A 25,048-nucleotide genomic window follows, 5' to 3' on the forward strand; every position below is an offset into this window, starting at 1 on the left:
CACTCCATACATTTCCCCAAAAGTTTAAAAGAACCAAAGATTGTTTGTTAACTGTCACGCATATTCCTAGATATATATTATTGAAAATTATAAAGCCTTCATCTCAATTCTAGAATATCCAAACAATCTGTTTGTAGTCTTTATTCGGGAAACCCTATCCAAGAAGTTTAAGCCTGCAAGCCCTGCCCTATGCTGAAGTTAAGAATGACCCATGGGCATGGAACGACCATTGCTGTATTGTTATACTATTTAGTGTTATTCTTTTTCATCCTCAACATATGTAAGCAAGTATTGTAACATAAGTGCTCCAAGAGACTGGCTGATAGCAATATTTTTACTAACAACTTGAGTCGCACAAGATACCAATGGTCCGATTGCTTTTGAGCATTTCCTCTCATTCTCTTTTACTGGTATAATATTAAATCAAGTTGTCAGGTGTTCAATTTGTGAAGATCCAATACAATCAATCAATCAGCAGGCGCAGGTTCACGTGCTGAGTCACATTGCATAGAAGAGCTTTAAATATATTAACATAGCCCCTAACAATTAAACCCCCTCTTTTTATCTACCAAAAAGCCCCTACAATACACATGGGAATAAAAGTTCAGTACTTTAGGCAGACAGACAGTACATCTGCAGAGAATTATGAAACTCCAAATGGTATGCAGATATTGAAATAAAATAAAAAAGAAAGATTGAGACTGAGCTCCTTCATATTTGCTCCATTAGAACTTCTGTGCATTTTGATAAAACCCTTGGAAGCCAAAGAGCTAGGGTTGTGTAATCTGATATATTTATTTATTTATAAATATATTTTTTGGGGCTTTCATATTTCAATTGTATAAGAAAAAGGGGTTTTCTTCAATCCATGTCAATCAAATTAATTACAGGAGGCAAAAACTACAGGTTTAGCAAATTCAAGGTGAAGAAACTCTTGAGAGGCAAAGATCTGAAAGGTTGAAAATTATAGTTAGGGTTTGAAATTGGGGGAACGAGAGCGAGAGAGAGAGAGAGAGAGAGAAAGAGAGAGCGTGTTTACCTGATGCAAGAGGTCTGAAATCGAGAGGATTAGCAATGGTAGAGTGTAGGCGGCTCCACGCACTGCTACCTGGTTTGGTCAGTTCGCCGCCGACCTCAGTTCGCCGACCTCTGCCTTGGTCAGTTCGCCGCCGACCTCACGGTGGGGAAATAGGGCGACACCACCACGGCGTGAGACATTTTTGGTGGTGGTGGTGGTTTTGAATGGTGGTCTAGGGTTTGTGCTTGTGTGAATAATAGAGAGAAACAGAAACAGATGGAGAGAGTGAGAGAAACAGGGATACATTGTGGGCATATTTTGATATATTTGTTTGTTTTGTTTGAGAGAAGCAGATGAGAGAGGAGAAAATGAAAATGTTTGAGCTAACAAATTGGTAAAGATAAAAAATTTCAATTCCCGGCTCACGTTTTAAATTTCTCTTACAAATTTTTGGCGACTAAACTACCAAATTAGTCGCAGAAAAGGTACCCTTTGCCGATAATTTTTTTTAGTTGCCGAATCTCAATCAACAGCGACTAAAATATTAGTCGCTAAAAGTGTTAATTTGGCGATTAATTTTTTTTGGTTGTTGAAAATAAGTTTTTAGCAACTAAATTTTTGGTTGCCAAAAAAAATGTCACCTTCCGCGACCAAATTTGTAGTTGGTAGTCAAAAGCATACCACTTTTTGCGACCAACTCTTTTTTTGGTCGCCAAAATATAACCTTCTGTGACCAATAATATGTGGTCGCCAAAAATAATGATCATTCGCGACTAATTAATATTTGGTCGGCAAATGTCATTTTTTTGCGACCAAATTTTTTTTGGTCGACAAAAGTGGTCGGCAAATGTGTGAATTCTTGTAGTGAGCGAACGAGGCGATCTCTAACCAACCAGCGGCGACGACATCAAAATACGGCTTCGCAGAGGCGATCGGCACCGTAGTACGCATCTGGCGGCAGAGAACAAGAACGAACCCTTTGTGATACACCACCGATTAACTGGTAACTCTTCCAAACCCTTCTGATTTCGTAGATCTGTGTGAGTGTGTGTTGCCTCTGCTTAGGGTTCATGTCTACAATCCCTTTCTCTGCATACAAGGTTACGATTTGAAAAAATTTGTATGGATATTTGGGGACTCTCTATTTTAAAAAATTTCCAAATTTTTTGAGTTCAGGCTAGGTTCATTACAATTTGGGTTCATTACTGACCTGTTGAAGTGCATTTTGTTTTGCTTGGGTTTACACATTTTGGGCACAGATATATATATATATATACATATATCTGTTCTTATATATAAATTTATATTTCTGTGAGTAATGAGGGTCGGTATACGTTCATAGGTGGTTGAGATCCATTAAACATGAAAGTTCTTCCTCTTTGATTTTTGGTTTTGCAATGATCATTAAATGCCTCTGCTTAGGGTTCATGTCAATTCTATTATACTTTCATCTCCAATGTGTTTAAAATTAAGTTCAATCTTGCATGTTATATATATTTTTTCAGTATTGCCAAACACTTGAGTCAAACAACTAACAATAATAAAACATATTTTACTAGTATAGTAATAATAATGTGCATAATTATAATAAAATGCCATGGTTACAACATAACTCTATGCAAGTGCATATGGGTCGGTAACTACTCCAACCAATATACTACTGATTGAAGATGCACAATACCCTTATCATAATTCAATGTCCATGATCGAAATCAAAAATTAAATACCGTTTCTCTTTGTACGTTTTGTTGTTGATTCATTAATAAAAAATGCCAATTGTTGTCATGGCGTAGCATGGCTTCGTTTACCTCTACTGCAACTTCCAGTACATGGCCATGAATGTGTGCCTGTGGACATGGCCCCTGTGTTATTAAGATTTCCAGGTCCACCAAAAATCCAGGGCGTGCCTACTTTGCATGTCCCCACCCTTTGGTGAGTGACCCATTCTTTTAGGTCATAACTGTCCTTCTTTAACAACCCATGAAACTAATAGTTCCATAATTTGCACTCATCAGCCCTGTGTCAGTTGGATTGGTTGGTGCGATGAACCCAGGCGAGATAACCAAGACTATGCGTCACCTAGGGATGAATTTGTCATGTAATTACGGGCTGATGTCATAGACATTCAACAATCCTTGCGTGTCCTTAAGACCATCGTGTATGTGCTATGCATTGTCGTTGTCGTTTTGTTGTTCCGTATGTAAGTAACGTTACGATGTTTCAGTATGTACAAACGCGTTACTATGTTGGTTGTTTATTGGTAGTCTGTACAATAGTATGACTTTAAGCTGCTACAGGCTTCCTTCACTTCGAAATGGTAGACGTATTAATGACTATCATAACTATGTGCACTACTAACTTCCATGGAACCTGTGGTAGTATAAAATTATTGTGCAATGGTTATATGCTGGGTAATTTAGCATCCTATCTCTCTGTTTCTTTGTTATTAATGTGTAATGGCTTACATCTTTGTATATAACAACCGTATGTGTGATGGTAATCTTTTGTAACCGTACATTAGTAATGGCTTCCATACGTACTTCTCCGCGTACCCAATCCAAAAGCAAAGGCATTGTCACTGACAAGTCAAGCAGTCTTGAAGATACACATAATCATTTAAGCCATAAGGCCACATGGTACAATGCCTCAATCCGAGTTTTCCTGCAGTTGATTGCAAATGAGATAAGTAAAGGCAATCGCCCATTCCTAGTCCTCAGCCAAGCAGGGTACAAGTCCTTGGCATGAAAATTTGAGAGAAAAACAGGAAGAAAACATGGACTTAAACAGTTGAAGAATAAGTACATGCGTTTGAAAAAAGACTGGCAAGCGTGGACAAAGATGATGGATTCAAGCAAAGGAGTGTCAAGGATAGGGTTTGACTATGACACCGGTATGTTTCAGGCACCTGAGGAGTGGTGGGACAAGATGGAATCGGTAAGTACATGTACTCTTATGTTTCATATGTGTCATTTACCAGTACAGTTTTTGCTTTTGTAGTTAAATTTTAATTAATTATATGAAATGTAACGTCATTCTCTTTCATATATCTCTATTTCAACAGATAAACAAGGAGTGTGCCAAGTTTAGGAAAAAAACCTTGGAACATCGTGAGTTGATGGAGACCGTCTTCATGGGGGCATCAGCTACTGGTAAGCACCATTGGACCCCGGGCGAGAAACTTCCTGAAGCTGCTGATGACTCATCTAATTCAGTGCACAGTTTGGGAGCCCAACCATTTGCTATTCCGATACCTGCAGGAGTGCAGGACGTGGATTCAGATTCTTCACTGGAGCATGTTCTGATTGAAAAGGGAAAAAAAAGAAAGATACTATCAAGCAGTGTTTCAAAGTCCAAGAAGGCAACAAGTGGAGCGTCAGTTATTGCGAAAAGCACGAACACTCTGACAGATGTGGTGCGAATGAAGAATCAGCAGGTTACGGTGAGGCACCTCACAGGCAACGAATCGTTGTTTACTATTTCGGAGTGCATGCATCGCCTGACAGGTATTACATCGCTGGTTGGTACGCCATTATTCCACTTCGCCTCAACACTTACGGATTACGCCGATTTGCGGGAGGTGATAATGTGCTAGCCTGATGACGACTCTATCATAGCGTGGCTTACCCAGAAGCAGCTCCAGTGTACTGCGTCAGTGCCTTTCGCAAATCTGTTCGGGGCTCGTCGGATGTGATGTATCAGTGTTACGAGTGTTGAAGATGCCTTTCCTTCTCTTGCATTCTAAAAACTTTTACTTATTAATTTGTTGGCACTGTATTAAAACAGGATGGTTGTGTGTGCATGTTTTTTTTTTCTTTCGTTTTTTTTTTTCTTGCTACCTATTGTTTCCAAAACTTGTAATTCAGTGCATGGGTTGATACAATGGAAGCATGGTTGTGCACACTTTCTGAGAAATGAATGGGATGCTTCTGTTCAAATTAAATGTATGGATATTTTCGAGAAAGGCAACAACGGATTTGCTTGCTAGCTTTGTGTATGCTTATATTTTGCAAAGCTCGCTGTTAGTTTCATATTTGACGTCAACTTTTGTGGTTGTCACCACCGTGGTTCCCCTGTAAATTCAAGTTTAGCAAGTTTACAAGTTTTCAATTTTTCATATCATTATGTGTGAAAAATCTACAAGTTTAGCAGTCCTTAAATTATTATCAACATTTTGAATTTTGTAATTGCACATTTTCAAATTTATTGACTCGATGAAGGGGAAGCAAACTGATTGAAACAGTGCGACTCTTGTAGATTTCGCATCAACGAAGACGTAATGAATCCCTGGGATGGAAGCAACAATGACGGAATAACAGAAATGCTTAATCAAATGGCAGTCCAGGTGCAACAAGAACACAACTGTACATTTCTACAAGCATGCCAGTATGCGACAGAGTGGTACCAAAAGCACATGGCTAAAACGCCATGTCACACTTCTATACTGACCGGGAATGCATGGATATCCGAACTATATGCGGGCTATATGGGCCGATTTGAGGAAAATGTGTCCATGCCGAAGGAAGTTTTTGTCGCCCTGTGTCAGACATTAGTAAATGATTTTGGGTTACAAGTCCCGCAACGTCCACATGGTTTAGCTGTTGAAGAAAGCATTGCAATGTTTATCCATGTGTTGAAAGGGAAGCAAAATCGGAAAATCCAAGAATGGTTCCAACATTCGGGGGAGACTGCGTCTCGGCACGTGCATAACGTATTAACTTCCATGAAGGAGTTCACTGTTGTTCATTGCCAGCCCACATACAATCAGCATCGTATACATCCATACGTGCGGTCTAGACAGAAATACCTACCGTTCCAGGTACTACCAAAATACATTATTCACATATACATAAAGAGTGTCAGTTATTTTGTTTTTATTATTAACTGGACGTGACGTATAGAAAAAAAACAAAACATCGTATACCCTAATAAGCAACAAAATAATTGGGTTGTTTACAGGACTGCATTGGCGCAATAGAAGGAACACATGTAAGTGCATGGGTTACCGGGCTAGATGCAGCAACATATTTCGGTAGGAAATACTATCACACGCAAAATATCATGGCCGCAGTCGATTTCGACATGTGTTTTATATTCATTTCGTGCGGATGGGAAGGAAGTATGCATGATAGTCGCATATTCAACGAGATACTAACAAATGACAATGTCCCATTCCCACATCCTGACGAAGGTAACACATGCCGATGGTTGTGGATTTAGTGGGCACAGATATAAATTTTTTGTGTCATACATTGTTGTCATGTCTGCAGGGAAATATTATCTTGTCGATTCTGGTTATCCAAACTGGACAGGTTACTTAGCACCATTCAAAGGGCACCGTTACCACCAACAAGAATTTCGACGTATTGCACGGAACAGGACGGCAAACACGCCAAGGGAATTATTTAACAAAGTGCACTCGTCCTTACGCAGTGTGGTGGAATGCACTTTCGGTGCCTGGAAAAATCGATGGGGGTTTATTTGAGACATGCCTCGGTATGACTTTGCAAATGTGCAAGTTCAGTTAGTAGGTGCGTCAATGGCATTACATAATTATATACGGCGCAACACAGGTAACCCAACAACTGTTCACCCAATCTGTGACAAGGAAGAGGCTATAACAATAGTAAATGCCATACCATAAGTTGAACATGACGAGGATGGTTTAATGGTTGGGGATGAGGACCCGCATATGGCATTGGTGCGGCTTCACATACGCGACAAATTATGTTACATGCGTAATAACGGAGTGTTAAGAAATATATAATAGTGGACCTAATTTCCGTATGGTTGTAACATTACCAATGACACACGTGGAACAGACTGTATTGAAATATATTATCATGTACAATATGTATGTGTTTACACGGGGATATACCCCCTTCCACTTGGTGACGTGCCTAACTTTGAAAAATCAAAATTCACAAAATCGTAAAAGAAAATCCATTTTTTAAAAATTAAAAAACAAAAGTTAATGTGAGTGAATAAGAAAATGACAAAATCGTAAATTAAAAAAAAAACAAAAAAAAATACGCCTCATTCAAAAACATTTTAAAAAAAAACATGAAAACATAAATCATCATTCGCCACGTAATTTACAAATAAATGAAACACATAAATAACAACAAAAGTTCTTCTATACCAATAAAAATAAAGAACAAGAACTAATTCATGTGAACTAATTCATGTAAAAAAAAAAAAAAAAAGACAAAAACATAAATTTAAAATGCTAAAAAAAATTTTAGCAAAATACGCCAAATCCAAACCCAAAATAAAAAAAATTAAAACTTTAAAAAAATAAAAGAAAAATACGCCAAATCCACTTCCAAAATTTTTTTTTTAAAAAAAATTTACGAAAACTACGCCAAATCCAAATCCAAACCCAACAAAAAAAAAAATTAAAAAGCAAAATACGCCAAACCGAAACCCAAAATAAAAAAAAAATTAAAAATTAAGCAAAAAATGCCACATCCAAACCCAAAATTAAAATAAAGAAATAAATAAATAAATAAATAAAGCAAAATATGGGAAATCCAAACCCAAAATAAATAAATAAAAAAAAACATAAGCCAAAAAGGGCAGTTTGGTAATTTAACAGGATGACACCTCACCAAAAAGCTAAAAAATCCAAAAAGTCCTTCCCAAACCAGGCTTTTGAGCCCCAGGCTCAAATAGCCAAAAAAGTCAAAAAGCCAACCCACTTCCCAAACGGAAGCTTAGAAATATGCCAAGTATGGAAGCATATAAGGCATAAAAGAAAAGCAGTAAGCATACATGAAGAGAAGCATCCAGCACTTAGAAGAAACAAAGGCATGCATTCGTTTAAAGAAAAACTTGTTCAAGACAGGACAAAAAGACACTTTGGCCTAGCATAGAAGACTACTTGTTCAATTACAGAAATGGCACTTCGGCCCAACAAACAAGAAAGAAGATTACAGCAACTAAAAGTTCAAAGGGAAAAAAGGAAAAAACTCTTAAGTACATGAATTTCCAACATTTTCCTCAAACAGTCTTGCCTCTGCAATTGGCGCTGTTTCAGCCTCAGCAGCTAGCTGGGCAGACTTTTCGGCTTGGATCTCGGCATCTATCTCCTGAAGTGCTTGGTCTAAACTCTTTTCGGCAGTCTGGACTTCGGCTTCAGAAGTTGTCTTCTTAGGGGAGAAACTCTTGGCAACCTCGTCCTCCTCATCTTGAGTCAAGTCAAGGATCTTCTCATTTAGAGTAAGGGACTTGGCCCCATTAACAACCTCCTCCTCTTCTTCAGTGTCGTCGGACTCGACCTCCTCTTTATCGGCCTCGCTGCCCGATCCTTGGGGAGCCGAAGGGAAAGGCACTTGGAGTTTGTTGATATCTTGGAGGTCGGAATCCATTGGGATGGAAAGCTTGTTCAGAGCAGCTATCCAGCAGAGATAATAACCTCGATTGCAAGCTAGGTTGACTTGCTCTTTGTATTGGTCGCGGCCGGCAGCTTGGCCTTCTTCAAAAGCCTTCTCATCGGCCACCTTGACCTCGGCATCCTTTGAGTCAAGGCCCTCTTGGAGCTTGGCCTCTAACTCAGCTACCTTGGCCTTGGCAGCCTCAAGATTGGCCTTGGCAGCTTCGGCATCAGCCTCGATAGTTTTTGCTTTCTCTTCGGCTTGATTTTAAGCAGCCCTGGAAGCCTTGGCTCGGTCCAACAGAGTTTGATTGTTGGCTTCGGCATGATTGAGTGAGGAGAGGAGTTTGGCAGCTTCTTGAGTTTTCTTTGCTAACTTCGTCCTTGTCATCTTTGTCTTAACCGCATATGAATGCGCATGTTGGATGGCCTGCAAAAAGTGAAACACATTAGTGAAATTTGACTAAGTATTAAAAAACTTTAAAAAGTTAAAGAAGCAGACTTACTAAGACTGAGTGCTGCATCATCAGGCCGAAGTTCTCATACTCGTGGAGGTTGGCCATGTGATTCATGTCTTCTGGTAGGAGCACGACCGTTGACAGGGCGACGCCAACCTCGACGTCCTGGATCGCGTTGTCACCGGCTGTCAAAGGTCTGTTCCCTACCATGACTTCGGGCGCCCAGGTCATGTTACGAGGAAAACTGTTGCTACCATCGTGGCGGTCGGACCTCGACTTCTTTGGCGAGGGGACATCGGGCGTTGAGGCCTCGACTAGCCTCTTGTCAGTAGTGGGTGTATTCTTTTCAATCTCGGACAGCTTGGAGATCGGTACAGTATTCTCATAATCAACCTGAGTCACTATAGCCTTGGCCTTAGCCTTGTTGACTCTCTTAGGCTTTAGTTTGGATTGGGTGGGAGAAAAGAAGGATTGGATAGTCACAACCCCAGGAATGTTAGCGAGAAGATGTTCAACGACGGCTGGTTTACGTGCCATCTCGTCGATTGTCGTTGCAATAGTAACCTTGGTACCGAAATGTATTACTGGTAGGGCAAGATGAGGATTTACTAAATCGTACGCCGATGCCTCAGAATCTCAGCGTTTGTAACTGCGAGTTCTGCTGGCGGGGGCGTTAGCAAGAGGTTGGCGTCAGTGCTAGGAATTAACTATGGGGCAGATATAGATGGTTGCTCTATTAGATCAGAAGATGAGGTCTGGTCAGGCTGGGGTGATGAAGTAGCTGGCAAACTTGAAGCAGATGGGGAAGTTTTGCTGCGTCTGGGGAAGTCGGGAAGGACAGACTTGTAGGTCGAAATATAATTGAGCAGTAGTGGGGCCTTATATTTTCAATAGGCATGCCCAGTAGCCTCTTCAGATCTGGGCTTGGGAAGAAAGTCTAGCAGAAGTCCTTTGATGACTGGGGAAGAGCTGCAAAAACAAAGAAGCAAACATTAATATCGACAGATAAGTTAACGAGTCTTAACTAAGGTAGAGTTATGGATGACTCAGTTCTTACCATCACCCTCCTTAAACACTCATTGGCGCAGTGGGACGAAACGAAGATCGTCATCTAGTGCAAACTCCCAGTTGCCCGAGACGATCAGATAGTCATCTCTTGCACCCTTGTTTGAATCTGGAAGGTCGGCTATAAGTTTAAAGGCGGCGGATCTGGGTTTAATGTAATATATGTAGCCTTTTTCAAACTTGAGGCCACACATGGTATAACATAATTGGATGTCGGCTAATGTGATCCTAGCCTTTTCTTGGTGTGGTAGTTCGATTATGCCATTGATAACCCTATCTGAGTTTATGGCAAGTTGTATGGGTTGAGTTTGTAATAGTGAAGGATTTCTAGAGAGAGAGTGTCTAGGGGAAACCGAAGTCCACACTCAATGAATGCAACAATGGGGAAGGGCATGGAGTCTCCATCAGGCATGATAGAGTCCTCCTCCCCAGCTAACCTCAAGTGGACGTCGACTGGGATAGAAAACTCCCACCTGAAGTGCTCAAGTTTTTCTTAGGTGTCTACCCTCCACCTGAACCTGAACATACCCATGATGTCGGCTTAGTGAAGTTGGAGCAAGATTTTCGGGAAAAACTGACTAGTATGGGTATAAAGACCTCAGCTAAACCCTAAATAGGCACTAGGGTATGGATTTCGAAGACCTAAAGGGAAATTGTTTCAGTTTTTCCTAAGTATGTGAGTTCTAAAGAAAATCCCAAACCTAGGTCTACAGAAACAAGAGTCAAGGGCAAGAATTTGGAAACCAAGCAAGAAGACCAGAAAAGAAATATGATTTAGAATCAAGAAGCATCAAAGGCAAACAAAATTCAAGAATCAAAACGAAGCAGAAATATAGAGAGAAGCACAGATATGGTAAGAACAGTGCCAGACATTCCAGGATACAAATATGAGCAGTACAATGAAGTACAGTGATGAAATTCGAAACACAAAACAGAAAGGGAGCATGATCAATAAAGTAACGATGTGGCAGGCACAGTGGTAAAACAGAGATGATTCAAGAACATGGAAAATCACAAACACTGAGTGAGTATGTGCAAAGCGGCGAACTTAGAGAATCGATACATTAAGAAAACAATACAAGCGACCAATACATGTAGACAGATTCAAAAGAGCAAGAACTATTTTGCAATGTCCAAGTATAGCGAATAGAAGCAGAGAATAAATTGAGGATTTGAGAAGCAAAAAGACACAGAATAAATTCATGAACAGTAAAAACTGACAGAAGAAATAAAGAAATCAAAGGACTTACCGATTGAAACCGGAGTGAGATACACCGGAGTCAGACGACTTGAACGATCAGAGTCGAATGATGAAAGGTGCGCCGGCGGTGACGGAAAAGGCAGTTGCAGAGCTTGAAAAATGGCGGTTCAGAAAATAAAATTTAGAGAGAGAAAAATAGAGCGTAGAGAGAATCAATTTCGCAAAAGTGAAGAAGCAAAGAGAGAGAGTAAGAGTTTTGTCAAAAATTTGAAAAGGCTGCAAACCATAATGAAATGCCTAGGACGATGTGTCTGTTAAGCGACGTAGGCAGAAACGACGTGACTTAATAGCGCGTGTCAGGTACGAACCAATAGTTATGGGACACGTGGAAGAAACGGTTGAAACAAACCATGCGTGACAGCTCATGCGCAATTAGAACTCTTGGAATTCTTTGAGTAATGAGGCAATAACCTCGGCTAAAGGAGTGATCTCGATTGAGATATTTAAACAATTTGACTCTGGGTTCTTGTTCTTTGGTAAGGAGTGATCTCGGTTGAGATATTTAAACAAATTGACTCTGGGTTCTTGTTCCTTGGTAAGGATGGACGGTTGAATCCTGGGTACTTGAAATCGACGAGTCATGACCTCGGTCGAAGAGAAGAATAAATTGTATCCGACATACTATATTGACAAACGGTGTAGGTTCCATCACCTCATGTTGTCGAGGTAATAGAACCTAGAGGCCAGTTGTGAGGGAGTATTTTGTAAAAGACAACACGTGGCCAAGGTGACGCCGAAGTGTCCACTGAGGTACTACGTGGCCCGGTCATGATGCCGAGGTGATCTCAACAAGGCCGAGGTTATCTACAGAAATACCGAAATCCGAGATACACAGATAAGGGATAAGAGTCCTAGAACAAGGGAGTATCTCATTTTGGATAGAGATAAGATTCAGGGAGGGTTTATCTCTATCTAGATGAGGGTCTAAGATGAGCATTGAGCCTGAGTCCCTTAAAGCTGGGCTTCTAAAGGGATCAGGTCACTGCTAGCTATAAAAGCATAGCACCCCTGTGGGTCTGAGGTATGTGTGATATACTGTGAGCAGTAAGTTCTTTTTTGTGAGTTTAAGCACAATTTGCTATCTTTGAGAGATAATTGATTACTGACTTGATCATCAGAGTGCCCCCAGGTGGATGAACCATCGCCGAATTTTTATCTTTCTATGACAGGTTGATCGGGCTTAATCTATTTTGTCGATACTCTCCAGCTGAGTTTCTAGTTTGGTTGTGTAGTCGGAAATCAACACCCATAATTAGCATAACACAAATCCAAAAAAAAAAATCAAAAATTACAAATTACAAATTACAAAATGTTGTAATATAAACACGAAATTACATAACTTCTCTTTGAAAACGTATAACATAACCAAGAAATTAGTAATACCAATCACAAAATGGAGTTGTAAGAAAGAATGGTCAATGAATGAACTTTAACTGTTGAAGTCTTGACTCCTTCCCTGGGTTTATTGTATATTTATAATTAATTATATGTTCTTGAGCTTTCTTACAGAATTCTAATTTGATGTTATTTTCATTGAAATGGAAATGAGTTTACTCCATGCGCTTATATCTTTAGTACTGTCATCATATCAAAAGAATACGTTTACATTTGAATGATATTTAATGCATCAAGAAAATACATTTCTTTTTGTTGATTGTTTTGATGTTTTGTAATGTTTACCTTTTGCTGATCAAAATAATAAAAAAAAATAATAATGCTTATCTAACACCCAAAAGGGATTATACTTTAACAATTCTTATTTTTATCTTCTTTTCTTTTTTGAAGCCAAATGTCAATTTTTTGGTATATATTTTTCCAATAACTAGTTGGCCCCCCACGCGCGTTGCGCGTGGGGTCATTCAACAATTTAAATACAAATATTTTTAAAATTGTATTGGATTTATGAATTTGATAAATGAAATGTAATTATATTTTATATTTCATTCGCCGAGGTATCGAGGCTAAACTGCAACATAGAAGGACTGATGATAAAGGGTGGGCAGATTTCTATAAACCTAATCCAAACCTAGACCATGACCATAATCAACAATGTGAATGGCAATGGTATGTGAAACATGAAATTTTGAAAAGAAAACAATAGGATCCGATGCCATATGATTATAGCATGCAAAATAAAAAAGAAAAAGAAAAAGAAAAATTACTTAATGTAATTGTTAAAGTAGTAAAAGAGTAAGTACCAAAATTGTAGAGAATTTGTTGAAATAGAGATGGAAGATCATTGATACTTAAAGTGTGTGGAAAGAGGATATTGTTTAAGACTCTTCTAAAATGATGGGGATAAATTAAGACACACCCAACATTGACATGGTCAATTGGCCTTGCAAGAAAAGAAATGTGTATATTAGGAAGAAGAAATGGCAATTATTGTTTTTTGCGAAAGACATAGTATATGCATCTTAATTTTTTGTGGTTAGTTTGAAAGGGAGCCCAAAAAAAATTTAAACTATTGAAGTGATGCATATTCAACACTATTATAGGTTATAATCAAACCTTACTATATTCATGATAAAAAAAATAATTACTATGAGTCATACAAAAGTAAATATTTGTAATTATTCAACACTATTATGAGTCCATATAGTATTTTTTTTCATAACATTATATATTATAGTAGGTATGCAGTGAGGATTTGTTTACAAAAGATAAGAAGAAGAAGAAGCACTCTATGTTAGTGTAATTATGTACAATGTGTATAGATATATCCTTGTCTTTCTTGATGTACAATATTTTTAATTTTGCGTGGTAAAGTCTTGTCAACGTGTTTGAAATTCTCATATTTTCCTTTGATGTGGTTGCATATTGCATCTGCTGTAGAGTTGTCTTCTCTACGAATGAAGGTGATTTTGCAATCTTCAAAATTTTGTTTTCTTCTTCGGATATTGCCAATGAGTTTCCATACGATGCTGCAATAATCTCTTTGTGTATTGTGTAGAATTGTTTCGATTAAGAATTTTGTATTACCTTCTGCCCATGTCTTTGGCCATTTATTTTCTGCTGCAATTTGTTATCCACACAAACATATCCACACGAAGAGAACAAAGATTAGCAAGACAAACAACTCTTAATTGAGAGGGGGAGGAGAGAAGGAGATTAAAAAAAAAAAGTAATTAAAGGAAGAGGAATCACTCAAAAAAGGCAAGCATCAACAACAATGCCTTACTTCCCAGCCATGTTCTGATAAAAAAGAAAAAGAAAAAGAGAGAGACTAAATCCCACCCTACATGGAAAACTACAAACAGCAAATAGCTGGGCCAGTGAGATTACCTGACGAGGGGAAATTAAAAGTTTAAAACTTTTGACCTTGGAATTTGGTAGATCCAACATATGGCATTAAATTTTATTGCTAAGCCATTGTACCCCAAGTGAATATTTTATAAATTACTTTGGTTTGTAAGAAGGAAGCGTTGTAAATTTTTTATATACGATTCTTTTAAAGGAAAACCTATTTTGTCGTCACATAAATTTCATAAATTTATCAAAACATAAACAGTTGCACAGTTTCATAAATTTGAGAAGTGAAATGTAGTTAAATTTTGTATCCAATTTGTCTATATCTTCAATATAAATATTTGTTGAACATGTCTCAATATGCTCTGTATTCACATAAATTGAAGACAATGGATTCACCACATTAGTCTAACTTGCAGTTTTATGATTTCAACAATTGTGTTTTGAATTTTAACTAATGTTCTCTCCATTTGTACCTGGAGAACCCTTTTCTAGCCCCAAATTTTTAGATTTGGTTTAAGATTTGGGGAACCTTTATTCACAACTAATTTGGTTTTAGATTTGGGGAATCTTCTTTCAATTAATATCTTTGGCTCTAGAAATACTCTGAAGTTGCTCAAATAATAATGGTAAATTGAGTTATGCTTTTGTTTTTAATATAGCTAAAAATACTTCAGAGGTTATGAGACGATGGGAGTCTTACAAAGTGAGTCTAAATTTATAATTTCTTAAGGAATCCTAAATAATTTGAAGATCATTGTGCATTTTATGCCATTTATTGATTTAAATGGTTGTGCATCTAGTTACTTTTTTGGCATTTTATATCCCATTCAAAAATCAAAACATAAAAAAGAAAAGAAAACAATTAAAGACAAAGAAGCTTTGCAGACCTATCCAATTTTCTAATTTGAAAATCAAAATCTAAGCAATAGAAATGTATCATACATTCCTTGAAAATATAAAACAAATAAATAAATAAAATGGAAATCCTCAAAACGCAAGTCATTGAAGCTTCTAAAACGAAAAACCAAAAGCATATGAAGCTTCTAAAAGGGAATTTTCTTTCCTACAGCACAAATAATGAATATAAGGAATCTATTAACGTATTTGGCAAGGAAATAATTCAGCAAGTACTCCATTTGTACTTGGGAAACCCTTTTTTAGCCCTAAATTTTTAGACTTGGTTTAAGATTTGGAGAACCTTTCTTTACAACTGATTTGGTTTCAGATTTGGGGAATCTTCTATCGTTTGATATCTTTGGCTCTAGAAATACTTTGAAGCTGCTCAAATAATAATGGTAAATTGAGTTATGCTTTTGTTTTTAATATAGCTAAAAACACTTCAGGGGTTACGAGACGATGGGAGTCTTACAAAGTGACTCGGAATTTATAATTTCTTAAGGAATCCTAAATAATTTGAAGATCAATGTGCATTTTGTGCCATTTATTGATTTAAATGATTGTGCATGTAGTTATTTTTTTGGCATTTTATGTCCCATTCGAAAATCAAAAACATAAGGAAGAAAAGAAAGCTATTAAAGACAAAGAAGCTTTTGCAGGCCCATCCAATTGTCTAAGTTTAAAATCCAAATCCAAGCAGTAGAAATGTATCATATATTTCTTGAAAATATAAAACAAATAAATAAAGAAAATGGAAATCAAAAAAAATTGTCCTCTTTGGAAATCGAAAATGGAAATCGGTTCAGTTATTTGGCAAGGAAATAATTCAGCGGGGGAAAAAAATTGTCCTCCTTTGCTATAAGATTGTTGTTACTTCATCTACATACTTGAATAGATACCCATAATTTAAATTTCTCAACAGTGCTCTCCCTGAAGATCAATCTTTAATTCTATTTGTTTTTATGTAAGCAATTCTTGTTGTCTATATATTATTCTTTGTTGCATCAAAAGTGCAGATTCAAGATGAAACTTAAATTCTTATAGAAGTAAATCTTATTGCTAATCAAACTTAAATTCTTTGGTAGAGTTATTTTGCCAAATTCTATTGTTGTCTAACTTATTGTCATCTAATATATATAATTAAATATTTCTAATTATATCTTGATGAATTTGGTCTTACATATTTACACATTGATTGTTATATAAATTCACCTAGGTGGAGAAAAAAGAAGAAAATCTCATTTATCAGTTTCCTTTATTTATTGTTCAAATATGACCAATGCTAACATCAAAATGGTACTGCAAATGGCCAGTTTCAAGTTGCACAATTTGCTTGAGACAGTTGACTTCGAAACACACTATAAATGTATAGTTAAAATTTAGAGCTTCCCAAAAATGAGTTGTTTATTGGTGTATTGACTTATTTTTATCACATTATTTTTTTGACACGTTTTTTTTATAATAAATAAAAAAAATAAGGCATCGAAATAGACATATCAGTGACACCTACAACATTCTGCAGTTAACATACATTTAATTAATTGTTATTATAATTTTTTGGGGTCCTAGTCAAAATTGAAGATTGGCACTCAGTATTCTCTTAAAAGCTGTATTTTGGTGCTTCCTTCTACATGGAGATGGCTACTGGTGGATATAATCAATCTAAAGCTGTTGGGAATAGGGGCTGACTTGGTGGCTGCATTTCTGAGATTGTGGTGGCAATGTAATATGTTTTTTCTCTGACCTGTTGGAAAAAGTCCAGTTAGGAAAGTCTTTGGAAGGTAGTAACATTGAGTTTCTCTCGTTGTGTGGTGGAAGGTGACCTTTTGGGCGCATGAGTTCCAGGAGCTTGGGTCTGTTGGAGATGTTGTGGTTTCTTGAGGGAAGTTCTAGCCATGCTTACACCCTGGTGTAAAATTTCAGTGGGTTTGTAGATATATTCAGTAGGCAGACCATTTTTAACTCGCGGAATGCGAGAACCGTGGGATTCTTAGGAGGACAATCTCCTCCTCCTTGACTGACTCGAAAATTGATTAATGCATAAAGAAAAGCCACATATGGTTGGCTGACTTGAACATCAAGCTGTTTTTCATCAAAACTATAGCACCATTCTTATATTTTCCTCATCAGAACATAAACAGTTGGACAGTTGGACAATCTAAATTTCATAAACATATCAAAACATAAACAGTTGCACAGTTTCATGAATGAGCAATTAGAAGCACCACACACAAACTTAGTTAAGTTCATAAAAAGACTGTAGAAAATACAGTGAAAGACACAAATATAATAAATTACCTAATTTGAAAATCTTAAGAACAATTCCCAAACCACCAAAAAAACATTACCTAATTTTACTCAAATCTGTATCTCCTTCCAAGCAATTGAATATTCTTTGATTTTTATAGACTTCCAACAGGTTAAGTATATAGAAACGCTTTCATTATCACTAAATATCACTTCGAAACAGTACATATGAACCGTAACAACTATTTAAAAAAGAATAAATAAATAATTAGAAAAGGTACAAATGTTTCCTTGAAAATGAGACAATTTTATAGTTAATGAATCCAAATATACCAGTTAAGTTCATTTTTGAAGGAAGGGTTGTTCTGTTTAGAGGGCAACAACATAGAAATAGGTTTGGAATTGAATTCCGAATTTGTTTACATGTCTATGTCTTTTGTTGATGGGAAGGTGGAACACTGTAGACAAATTGTGTTTTTCCACTTCCCATCCAAGACAAACCACAGAAAAAACACCAAAATCCAAAGCCAAATTAACGTGAAAATGTTGGCTTTTTTGGCTTTCGAAGGTTACTTTCGTAATTATGAGCGTGCCAGCAAGGATCCATCAGTCCTTACAGAATTGCCAAACAATTATTCAGAACGATTGTGTTATGGTTCTTTCGGCCTCAATAAAGAGGACTTTTACTGGTGGCTTACTGGTAATTTAACTTCAGAAAATTTGAACATAAGAACAGTTAACTAAACTGGAGTATTTCATTAGTATAAAAAGAACTTACAATGATCTCAGTTCCGTAGAGAATTATAGCGGCAATATACTCGACAACTACTCCTACAAATGAAGTGCAGCGCAGAAACTTAAAATACAGGAATATAAAGGACAGGAAATAACACTAGAATATGTAAAGTGATTCTTTAGATTTTTCTTCCTCCCCTTCTCTGAAGTCCTTCATACTATTTATACTCTCCGAAGATAACCATCGAATTGTACTTCAAACCGTCGAACTGCTCCTCCGTAGTTGCTGATCATGCTACCTTATAAGTAGTTCCACTACGCCTTCACTTGCAGTTAGGCTTCCCCCTTATATTTGAATTTGAAATGTGAGCAACCGTTGAAGCCACGTCACTGTACGTCTCTTTGTTGATCTGCTACTACTCAGATCTTATAACAACCAATATTAATTGCCACGTGTATGATCAGGATCGAAGACCTACCTGGTCTCACCATATTACCCTCACTTCGCCACGCGTCGGATTGTCACTAGCTTAGTACAAAATGTGTAGCCAACATTACCCCCCGCATTAATATACCCAAGACTTGGTGATATTAGTGGATCAGAGTCCCTTTTCCCACGTCTTAGAACGTGCATGGGTTTTGCATCTTCCCAGAAATGCAACTGTCACACACCATCTGTATTAATACTCTCGTCTTGATCCTTAAGTACTTTCACTGTCTTATTATTCGAACAGACTGATACATTTCATGGCCAAATTAATTCTTTCTTCCAATGATGAAGCATACGAAGAGTCATATGTCGATGCTATTCCTCGTCGAAAGCATGCATTTATTAGCCACCTTTACCCACCTTTCTATATTCAGGTCATGGACGCCTTTGCAAATTACCGACCTTTGGATTACGAATACATTGCTCTTAATCCTTTGATTCAGAAGGCTAAAATCAAAGACATAAGAATTTTCCCTTCTGACCTACCTTTACAGTTCGAACAATCTGCTCTCAAACCTCTGATTCGTAAAATTACAAATATGGATTTGAACAACTCTTCTTGGCAAATTTCTGTATGGGATAAAGCTGCAGCTGCTTCCTCTTCTGGCTCTTCTGGAAGTTCTGACTGGACAAACTAGTCAGTACCTGAGACTCCTGATTTAAGGGAGCGAATCAACCACCATTTTGTTGAGTTCACTGACCCTTTAGAGTTTCCCTCCTATGCTCGAAGTTCAGTTGTTTATCCTTATGTGCCCATTGACCATCGGCGTAGTCTGGAGGAGAATCTTCTTGTAGCATGGTATACATCTTCCATGCCTACAAAGATAGTGCACACTGCCCCACGCCCAGAAGAAGCACAAGGGTATAACCCATCATTCTTAGCCCAGAAGGCGAAGCTCTGTTCTTCTGACTGGCTTGATTATATTAATGCCTTTGTTCCTTCTGCCCCCGTATCATCCCCGGAAACAGAAACGTCCACATCTTCTTCTTCGTCCCCCGAAGTTGAAGTATGCACACCTTCTCCCCCACCAATTCTTTCCTGGACAGAGAAACTAAAGATTGCTCTATCCATGGAGAAAGTCTTTCCCCCTTATAAACCTCCACCTCCTCCTACCTCAGCTGAGCGGAAACAGGCTCTACTCCTGCTTGCAACCTTTTCTCACTTGCCTTTCAATGTACTCGAGGATGAAGTCCCTCTCACAAACCTTCAATGGGCTTGTGATATTCTGACTAGGGGTCATGTCCTTAATCCCCTTGCTCAAGCAGAACTTCACATGTTTCTAGACCAACTTCCATTACTCCTTCACTGGCATCGCAATTCTATGGCTACTACACAATCGTTAGACCAGCTTTCGTCCCTTCGAATTCATACTCAATACGAAGCAGAGAACTTTATGGAAGAATTCAATGATTTCAAGAATAAAGACTCTGCCTATTGGGATGATTTAGACATTGATGAATTGGAACAAGGGTTAAGAGAAGTGGCCTTCGAAATAAAGGCTAAAGAGCTCTACTATGAAGTGAGAGCACATCAACTCATGCAACCGATGGTAGAAAATTTAGAAGATAGAATAAGGAAAGAACAAAAGTTCATTGACCATTGTTGGACCAAATTTCATGATCTTGTTATTTATTCTATTCCTTATTTTTATGAACTCGAGTTCATACCGAGATAGGGTCAGCTGATGTAATCACTCTGATCTTAATATGAACAAAATTTGTCTTTGTTTGACTATGTCTTCACTTGTATTTTTACTTGTGTTTTAAAAGTCAACTCTGAACTTCGAACAATTTCATCCTTTAAATTTGGACTTAATTGTTTTAAATAAAACACTAAATGAGCCAATCGTAACCTTTCCAATTTGTGGAGTTGAGTTTTGGCTGATTTTCAATTGGAAACAGTGCTTCGAATCTAACAATCTTACATTCAAAACCTGTTTTGACCACAGTCAATATCTAGTCATTGTCATCATTGCTTTTCATGTTTCGAACACCAAATCTCATCCTTAAAGAAACTCAAGTTTTGCTTCGAAGGACATTATCTTTGTTAAAAAACTCTAAAAACAGGTCTTTAAGCCCCTTTTTTTTTAAAAAAATAAATACTCGAGTATTTTTATTTCTTGGGTAGGGCAACCCATTTCGAAGCTGGCTTCTCTGTTTTCGAAGCTGTTTGACTCGGCTTCGAAGCAAAATATCTTACTTCGAAGCTAGCCTTAACAACCGGGCTTTGTTTTTCCCTCCAAAAGCATCAATGTTGAAGGAAGCTGTTGTACTCGCACTTTTAATACTTAACAGCTCATGTAATATATTTTTAAATGCGAGAGCTTTTAAAACCCTTTTGTTTCGCGTTCTAAAATCACTTGCTCTTCTAATCGCACAAACCCCTCTTATTACCGATCGTCGGCTTCTCTATACTTCCTTTCCGAAGAAAAGCATACCGTCAATGGCTTCTCCTTCAGTATCAGTCGTAGAGCGTATGAGCCCATCTGTGGCCCTGAAGAGGATTATTGATGCAGAATGCGAAAAGTACAAAGCTGGGGAGAAGAGCGCTATTGATGGACGCATCTTTGTTCCTCGACGCCATGTGCAATCGGACTACGTGCTTGGGCCCATATTCAAAGAGGTCCTCACTGAACTCCCAGCCTTGTATCCCCGACTAGAAAACCAATGTCTTCTCTATGAAGGTGGTCTTGACTGGAGGAACTGGAGAATAAATCGCCCCCACCGATGCTGGCCCACGGTGAGACCAGAGTGGCAAGAATGGTATGATCGGGTTATTCCTGCTAGGACCCTAGACCTTCAAGAACTCTGCCTTCTCAATGCTCTCAGACTGTCTAGGGTAACTATTTCAGAAGACCCTTTCCTTGTTCCTGCTGCCCTATGTTTTTGGAATCCTGTTTTTAACTTTTTCCAATTTAGATGTGGGATGATGGCCCCTACTGTTCTTGATATTTGCCATTTACTGGGACTATCTCCCATTGGCACCCCTTTTGGGCCAGACTATCCTGACTTATCAGTCCCTTTCTCTCTCCCCTCTCTTAACTCATCTTATAGTGATTTCGCTAGGGCTGAGAATAAAGGACAGGGCCCTGTGACTGATAGGGAATTTTTTTCTTTCTTGTTGTATTGGCTTTGTAAATTCCTTTTTTGCACTTCCTCTCAGAGAATTATGCCTGAATTTGCCCCTCTTGCCAAAGCCTTTGTTTTACAGAAGAAAGTGGCCTTAGCCCCACATGTTCTAGGGCATGTATATAGAGTCTGCTCCCTTTTTTGTGAGAAACCCTTAGATGCTAATCAAGGGGGGCCGTTCTAGATTCTTCAGTTTTGGCTTTTCGCCTATTTTACTGAATTACAATCCAAATGCCTTAAATTTTCCGAGCCAAACTCTCTTACTCATGGCATAAGGATAGCCAATGCTTCACTTTACCCTTCTACCTTTGCTTTTTACTTTTCTTTCTTTCACCAGCTTCCAGCTTCTCTGCCTACTTACCGCTTTCGTCCCTTCGAACCTTCCATTGGTCCATCTTGGTTGAGGAATTTTTTAAGTGATCAGTCCTGTACTTCACTTATCCACAAGGATATATGGGCTTCCATTCTGATCCCCAGAGAATTATTTATCGGGACTTTGAACCCCAAGGCCTACAAATACATTGCCGAACCTTACTGTCCAGCTCAGTTTGCTAGACAATTTGGCCTCACACAAGGAGTCCCAATACCTCTCTGCAGCAATACAAATCTCAGCCTTACCAGAAGGGATTTGAAAATTAGAAAGTCTAGGCTAGAAGAGGCAACTTTGAAATTTGTAGATGATTTAGCCCCCTTTGAATACACCCCTTTCATTCCTCAAGGTACCGTGTTGAAGAGGTACCAAAACTGGTGGGTGACTAACATGGAGATTTATCTGGCCATTCCACCTTTAAGCCTACTAACAGTGTTAGATGTGACCAAGCCCAAAGAAACCGGGGAGGTCACTTCTTCCACTGTTTCAGAATTGGCACATGTTGCTCCTGCTGCTTCAATTCCTCCCAGAATCACTCGGGCTGCCTCGAAGAAAGGTATACTCTTGTCTCTTCTCCTTTCGTCTTTCATAATGCATTTTGCCTTATCTTTAATTCTTCTTTTGTGGAGGTGGCCCATCACAAAAGAAAAGGAGCCTCTTTGAAATTGAGAAAGGAACATCCAATGTTCAAGGGGAAGAAAAGGAAGGATCAGATGAAGAGGAAGAGTTATTTTTAAAAAGAAAGAAGAAGGCGATCGTCTTTTCATCCGACTCTGTAACTGCCAGAAAGTCAGAAGATGAATTCATTTCTCTGGAATCTAGATCGCAGCTTGAAGAACTTGAGGGAAAAGTTGAGAAAGAAATTGAGAAAAAACAGACCCTACCAATACAGAGGAAAAGGAAAAGAAAGATGACTGTTTCTCCTTCCGATATGGTCGAAGACTCTGATTCTGAGACAATCGCCAAGGCCATAGAGAAGAGAAAAAAGGTGTCTGCTCCTGCTCCTATCTCAGTCGAAGATACCATCGAAAAAGCAGCCATCAAGACAATAGAGCAAAAACATCCTAAAGCCATGATTGTCTTTGAAAGAGCTGAGAAGAGGCGGCAGCAACAGTTTCTGAGAGATGAACCTGCTGCTGCTAACACACTACAAAGGGAAACTGTAAGAAGACAACAGACTGCCAGAGCTTACACCCTTCACAGTTCCCCCATTATCGCCGATACTTCTGGAGTAGGTAATTTTATGCTTTTTTGCGATTTTTTCCTCTGTTAGCCTTTGGTATCAAGATTTGACATTGCCTTACATTTCTTCCTCACGCAGCAGCAAATTCTGAGCTCATCTTCCCGATGGAACCTCTCTCAGTTTCATTCGAGGCAGATCAGACGCAGGATACAGGGACTACTCAGACCATACTTCCATTTTTGGGCTTTAGATTTTCTACCCTTTTCCTGAGGCCAAGCATTCCTGTACCTTTTCCTCTTGGTTTAGCTCCTTATCTTTCTTACTTGACTCTTGACTTTCCTCAATCTACTTCTTTACTGAGTCTTGCTCCTTTCTCCCCTTCCAAGGAGGCTCCAAGTGCTACCTTGTCTTTGATGAGTGCTGACAGCTCTCCAATCCGTGACTCACCATCTTTACCTAGCTCCAGCCCTCCTTCTCTTGATTCATTGGTGACCAGGACGATGGAGACCATCAAAGATGCTCCACCCATTTCTCCTGTTGCTATGCAATCTTCTGTGTCTCCCAAGGCAACTCTTTCTGCTCCCCTCATGTCTACTGATGAGATTGATATTTTTGAAGCAAGATTAGCTAGTCTTTTTGACATCACTTCTACTTTTCCGACATTCGATGAGGAGACTGAGCCATTAGTTTTAGCTGATTCTTTACTGGAAATCTTTGAGAGTTCTCCTTCCTCTAGCAGCCAACCTTTTGTGCCTTCGATAGACTTGGACACCTGTCTAGACCTGCTAATTTCTTTTTCGAGGATTCCCTTCGAGGCTCTACAAAGGCCTATAATAAAAAACGGGTTTCTTCAATGCTGTAAACTTGCTGAGCAGTCTGGTATGGATGTCTCTAACCACCTATCCCAGGCAGCAGCTACCATTGATTTTTACATCAGCATCTGTCATGCTGCCAAGGCCGCAGATGAGAAATTGGTCAGAGATCAAAGTTTTGTTTCTCAAGTGCATACTGAAGTATCAACGCTTAAGGAACAACACTCCTCTGCCTCTCACTTCCGAACTCAATTGCTGGAGAGGAAGGCTCAACTCGAAGAGGAGCTTTCTGCAGTGAATCAAGCCTTACTCCGAACTGACCTCAAACTGCAAATCACCAATCAAGGACTGGCTGATCAAAAGAAAGATATGACTGCAGCTATTCAACTGTTTGCATCATTTACAGATAGGAAATTTGTTGTACAAAAACAGCTAAAACATTGTAATGATTTTTGGGCCAACTTGTGGCACAATGTACTCGACTCTTTATAAAGCATTTCTTTGTTTATGTTCTTGTATTCACTGTTTATTTTATTCCCTGTGTTTCCCAAATAGTTAGAAAATAAGGTTTTAAATATCTGCCATTAATCTTTTTGGGATGCACATAACCACTTAAATCTTTCAAATGGTATGCCCCAAAAGGCAAGACTCTATGAATTTGATATGGTCCTTCCCAGTTAGGTGACCATTTGCCAAATCTATGGCTTCTAATCCCTATTGGGAGTATTGTCTTCCACACCAAATCACCTTCATCGAAGC

The 25,048-nt window shown here is 38.4% G+C and overlaps 1 protein-coding gene and 1 long non-coding RNA gene across 2 annotated transcripts; one reads left to right on the forward strand and one right to left on the reverse strand.

Moving 5' to 3' along the window:
• Positions 1 to 851: 851 nt before the first annotated feature.
• On the reverse strand, positions 852 to 1,361 carry LOC114317500 (uncharacterized). The gene is made up of 2 exons (XR_014328664.1): positions 1,040 to 1,361; positions 852 to 949 (listed from the first exon to the last, which is right to left on the reverse strand). It is a non-coding gene; the product is annotated as an uncharacterized LOC114317500 (long non-coding RNA).
• A 2,495-nt stretch (positions 1,362 to 3,856) lies between these two features.
• On the forward strand, positions 3,857 to 4,610 carry LOC145790400 (uncharacterized). Its single transcript, XM_082868129.1, has 2 exons — positions 3,857 to 3,952; positions 4,080 to 4,610. The coding sequence occupies exons 1-2, from the start codon at positions 3,857 to 3,859 to the stop codon at positions 4,608 to 4,610; spliced, it is 627 nt and encodes a 208-aa protein (XP_082724255.1).
• Positions 4,611 to 25,048: the final 20,438 nt, after the last annotated feature.

The sequence above is a fragment of the Camellia sinensis genome, chromosome 5 (assembly GCF_055761805.1).
Source record: "Camellia sinensis isolate YWXY chromosome 5, ASM5576180v1, whole genome shotgun sequence".
In the NCBI taxonomy this organism is placed as follows: Eukaryota; Viridiplantae; Streptophyta; class Magnoliopsida; order Ericales; family Theaceae; genus Camellia; species Camellia sinensis.

Excerpts from the sequence above, each read along its gene's own strand:
- LOC145790400 (XM_082868129.1), top strand. The coding sequence starts at position 3,857 with ATGATGGATTCAAGCAAAGGAGTGTCAAGGATAGGGTTTGACTATGAC. Across the intron at positions 3,953-4,079 it reads GGTGGGACAAGATGGAATCG|ATAAACAAGGAGTGTGCCAA; the intron begins GTAAGTACATGT and ends CTATTTCAACAG.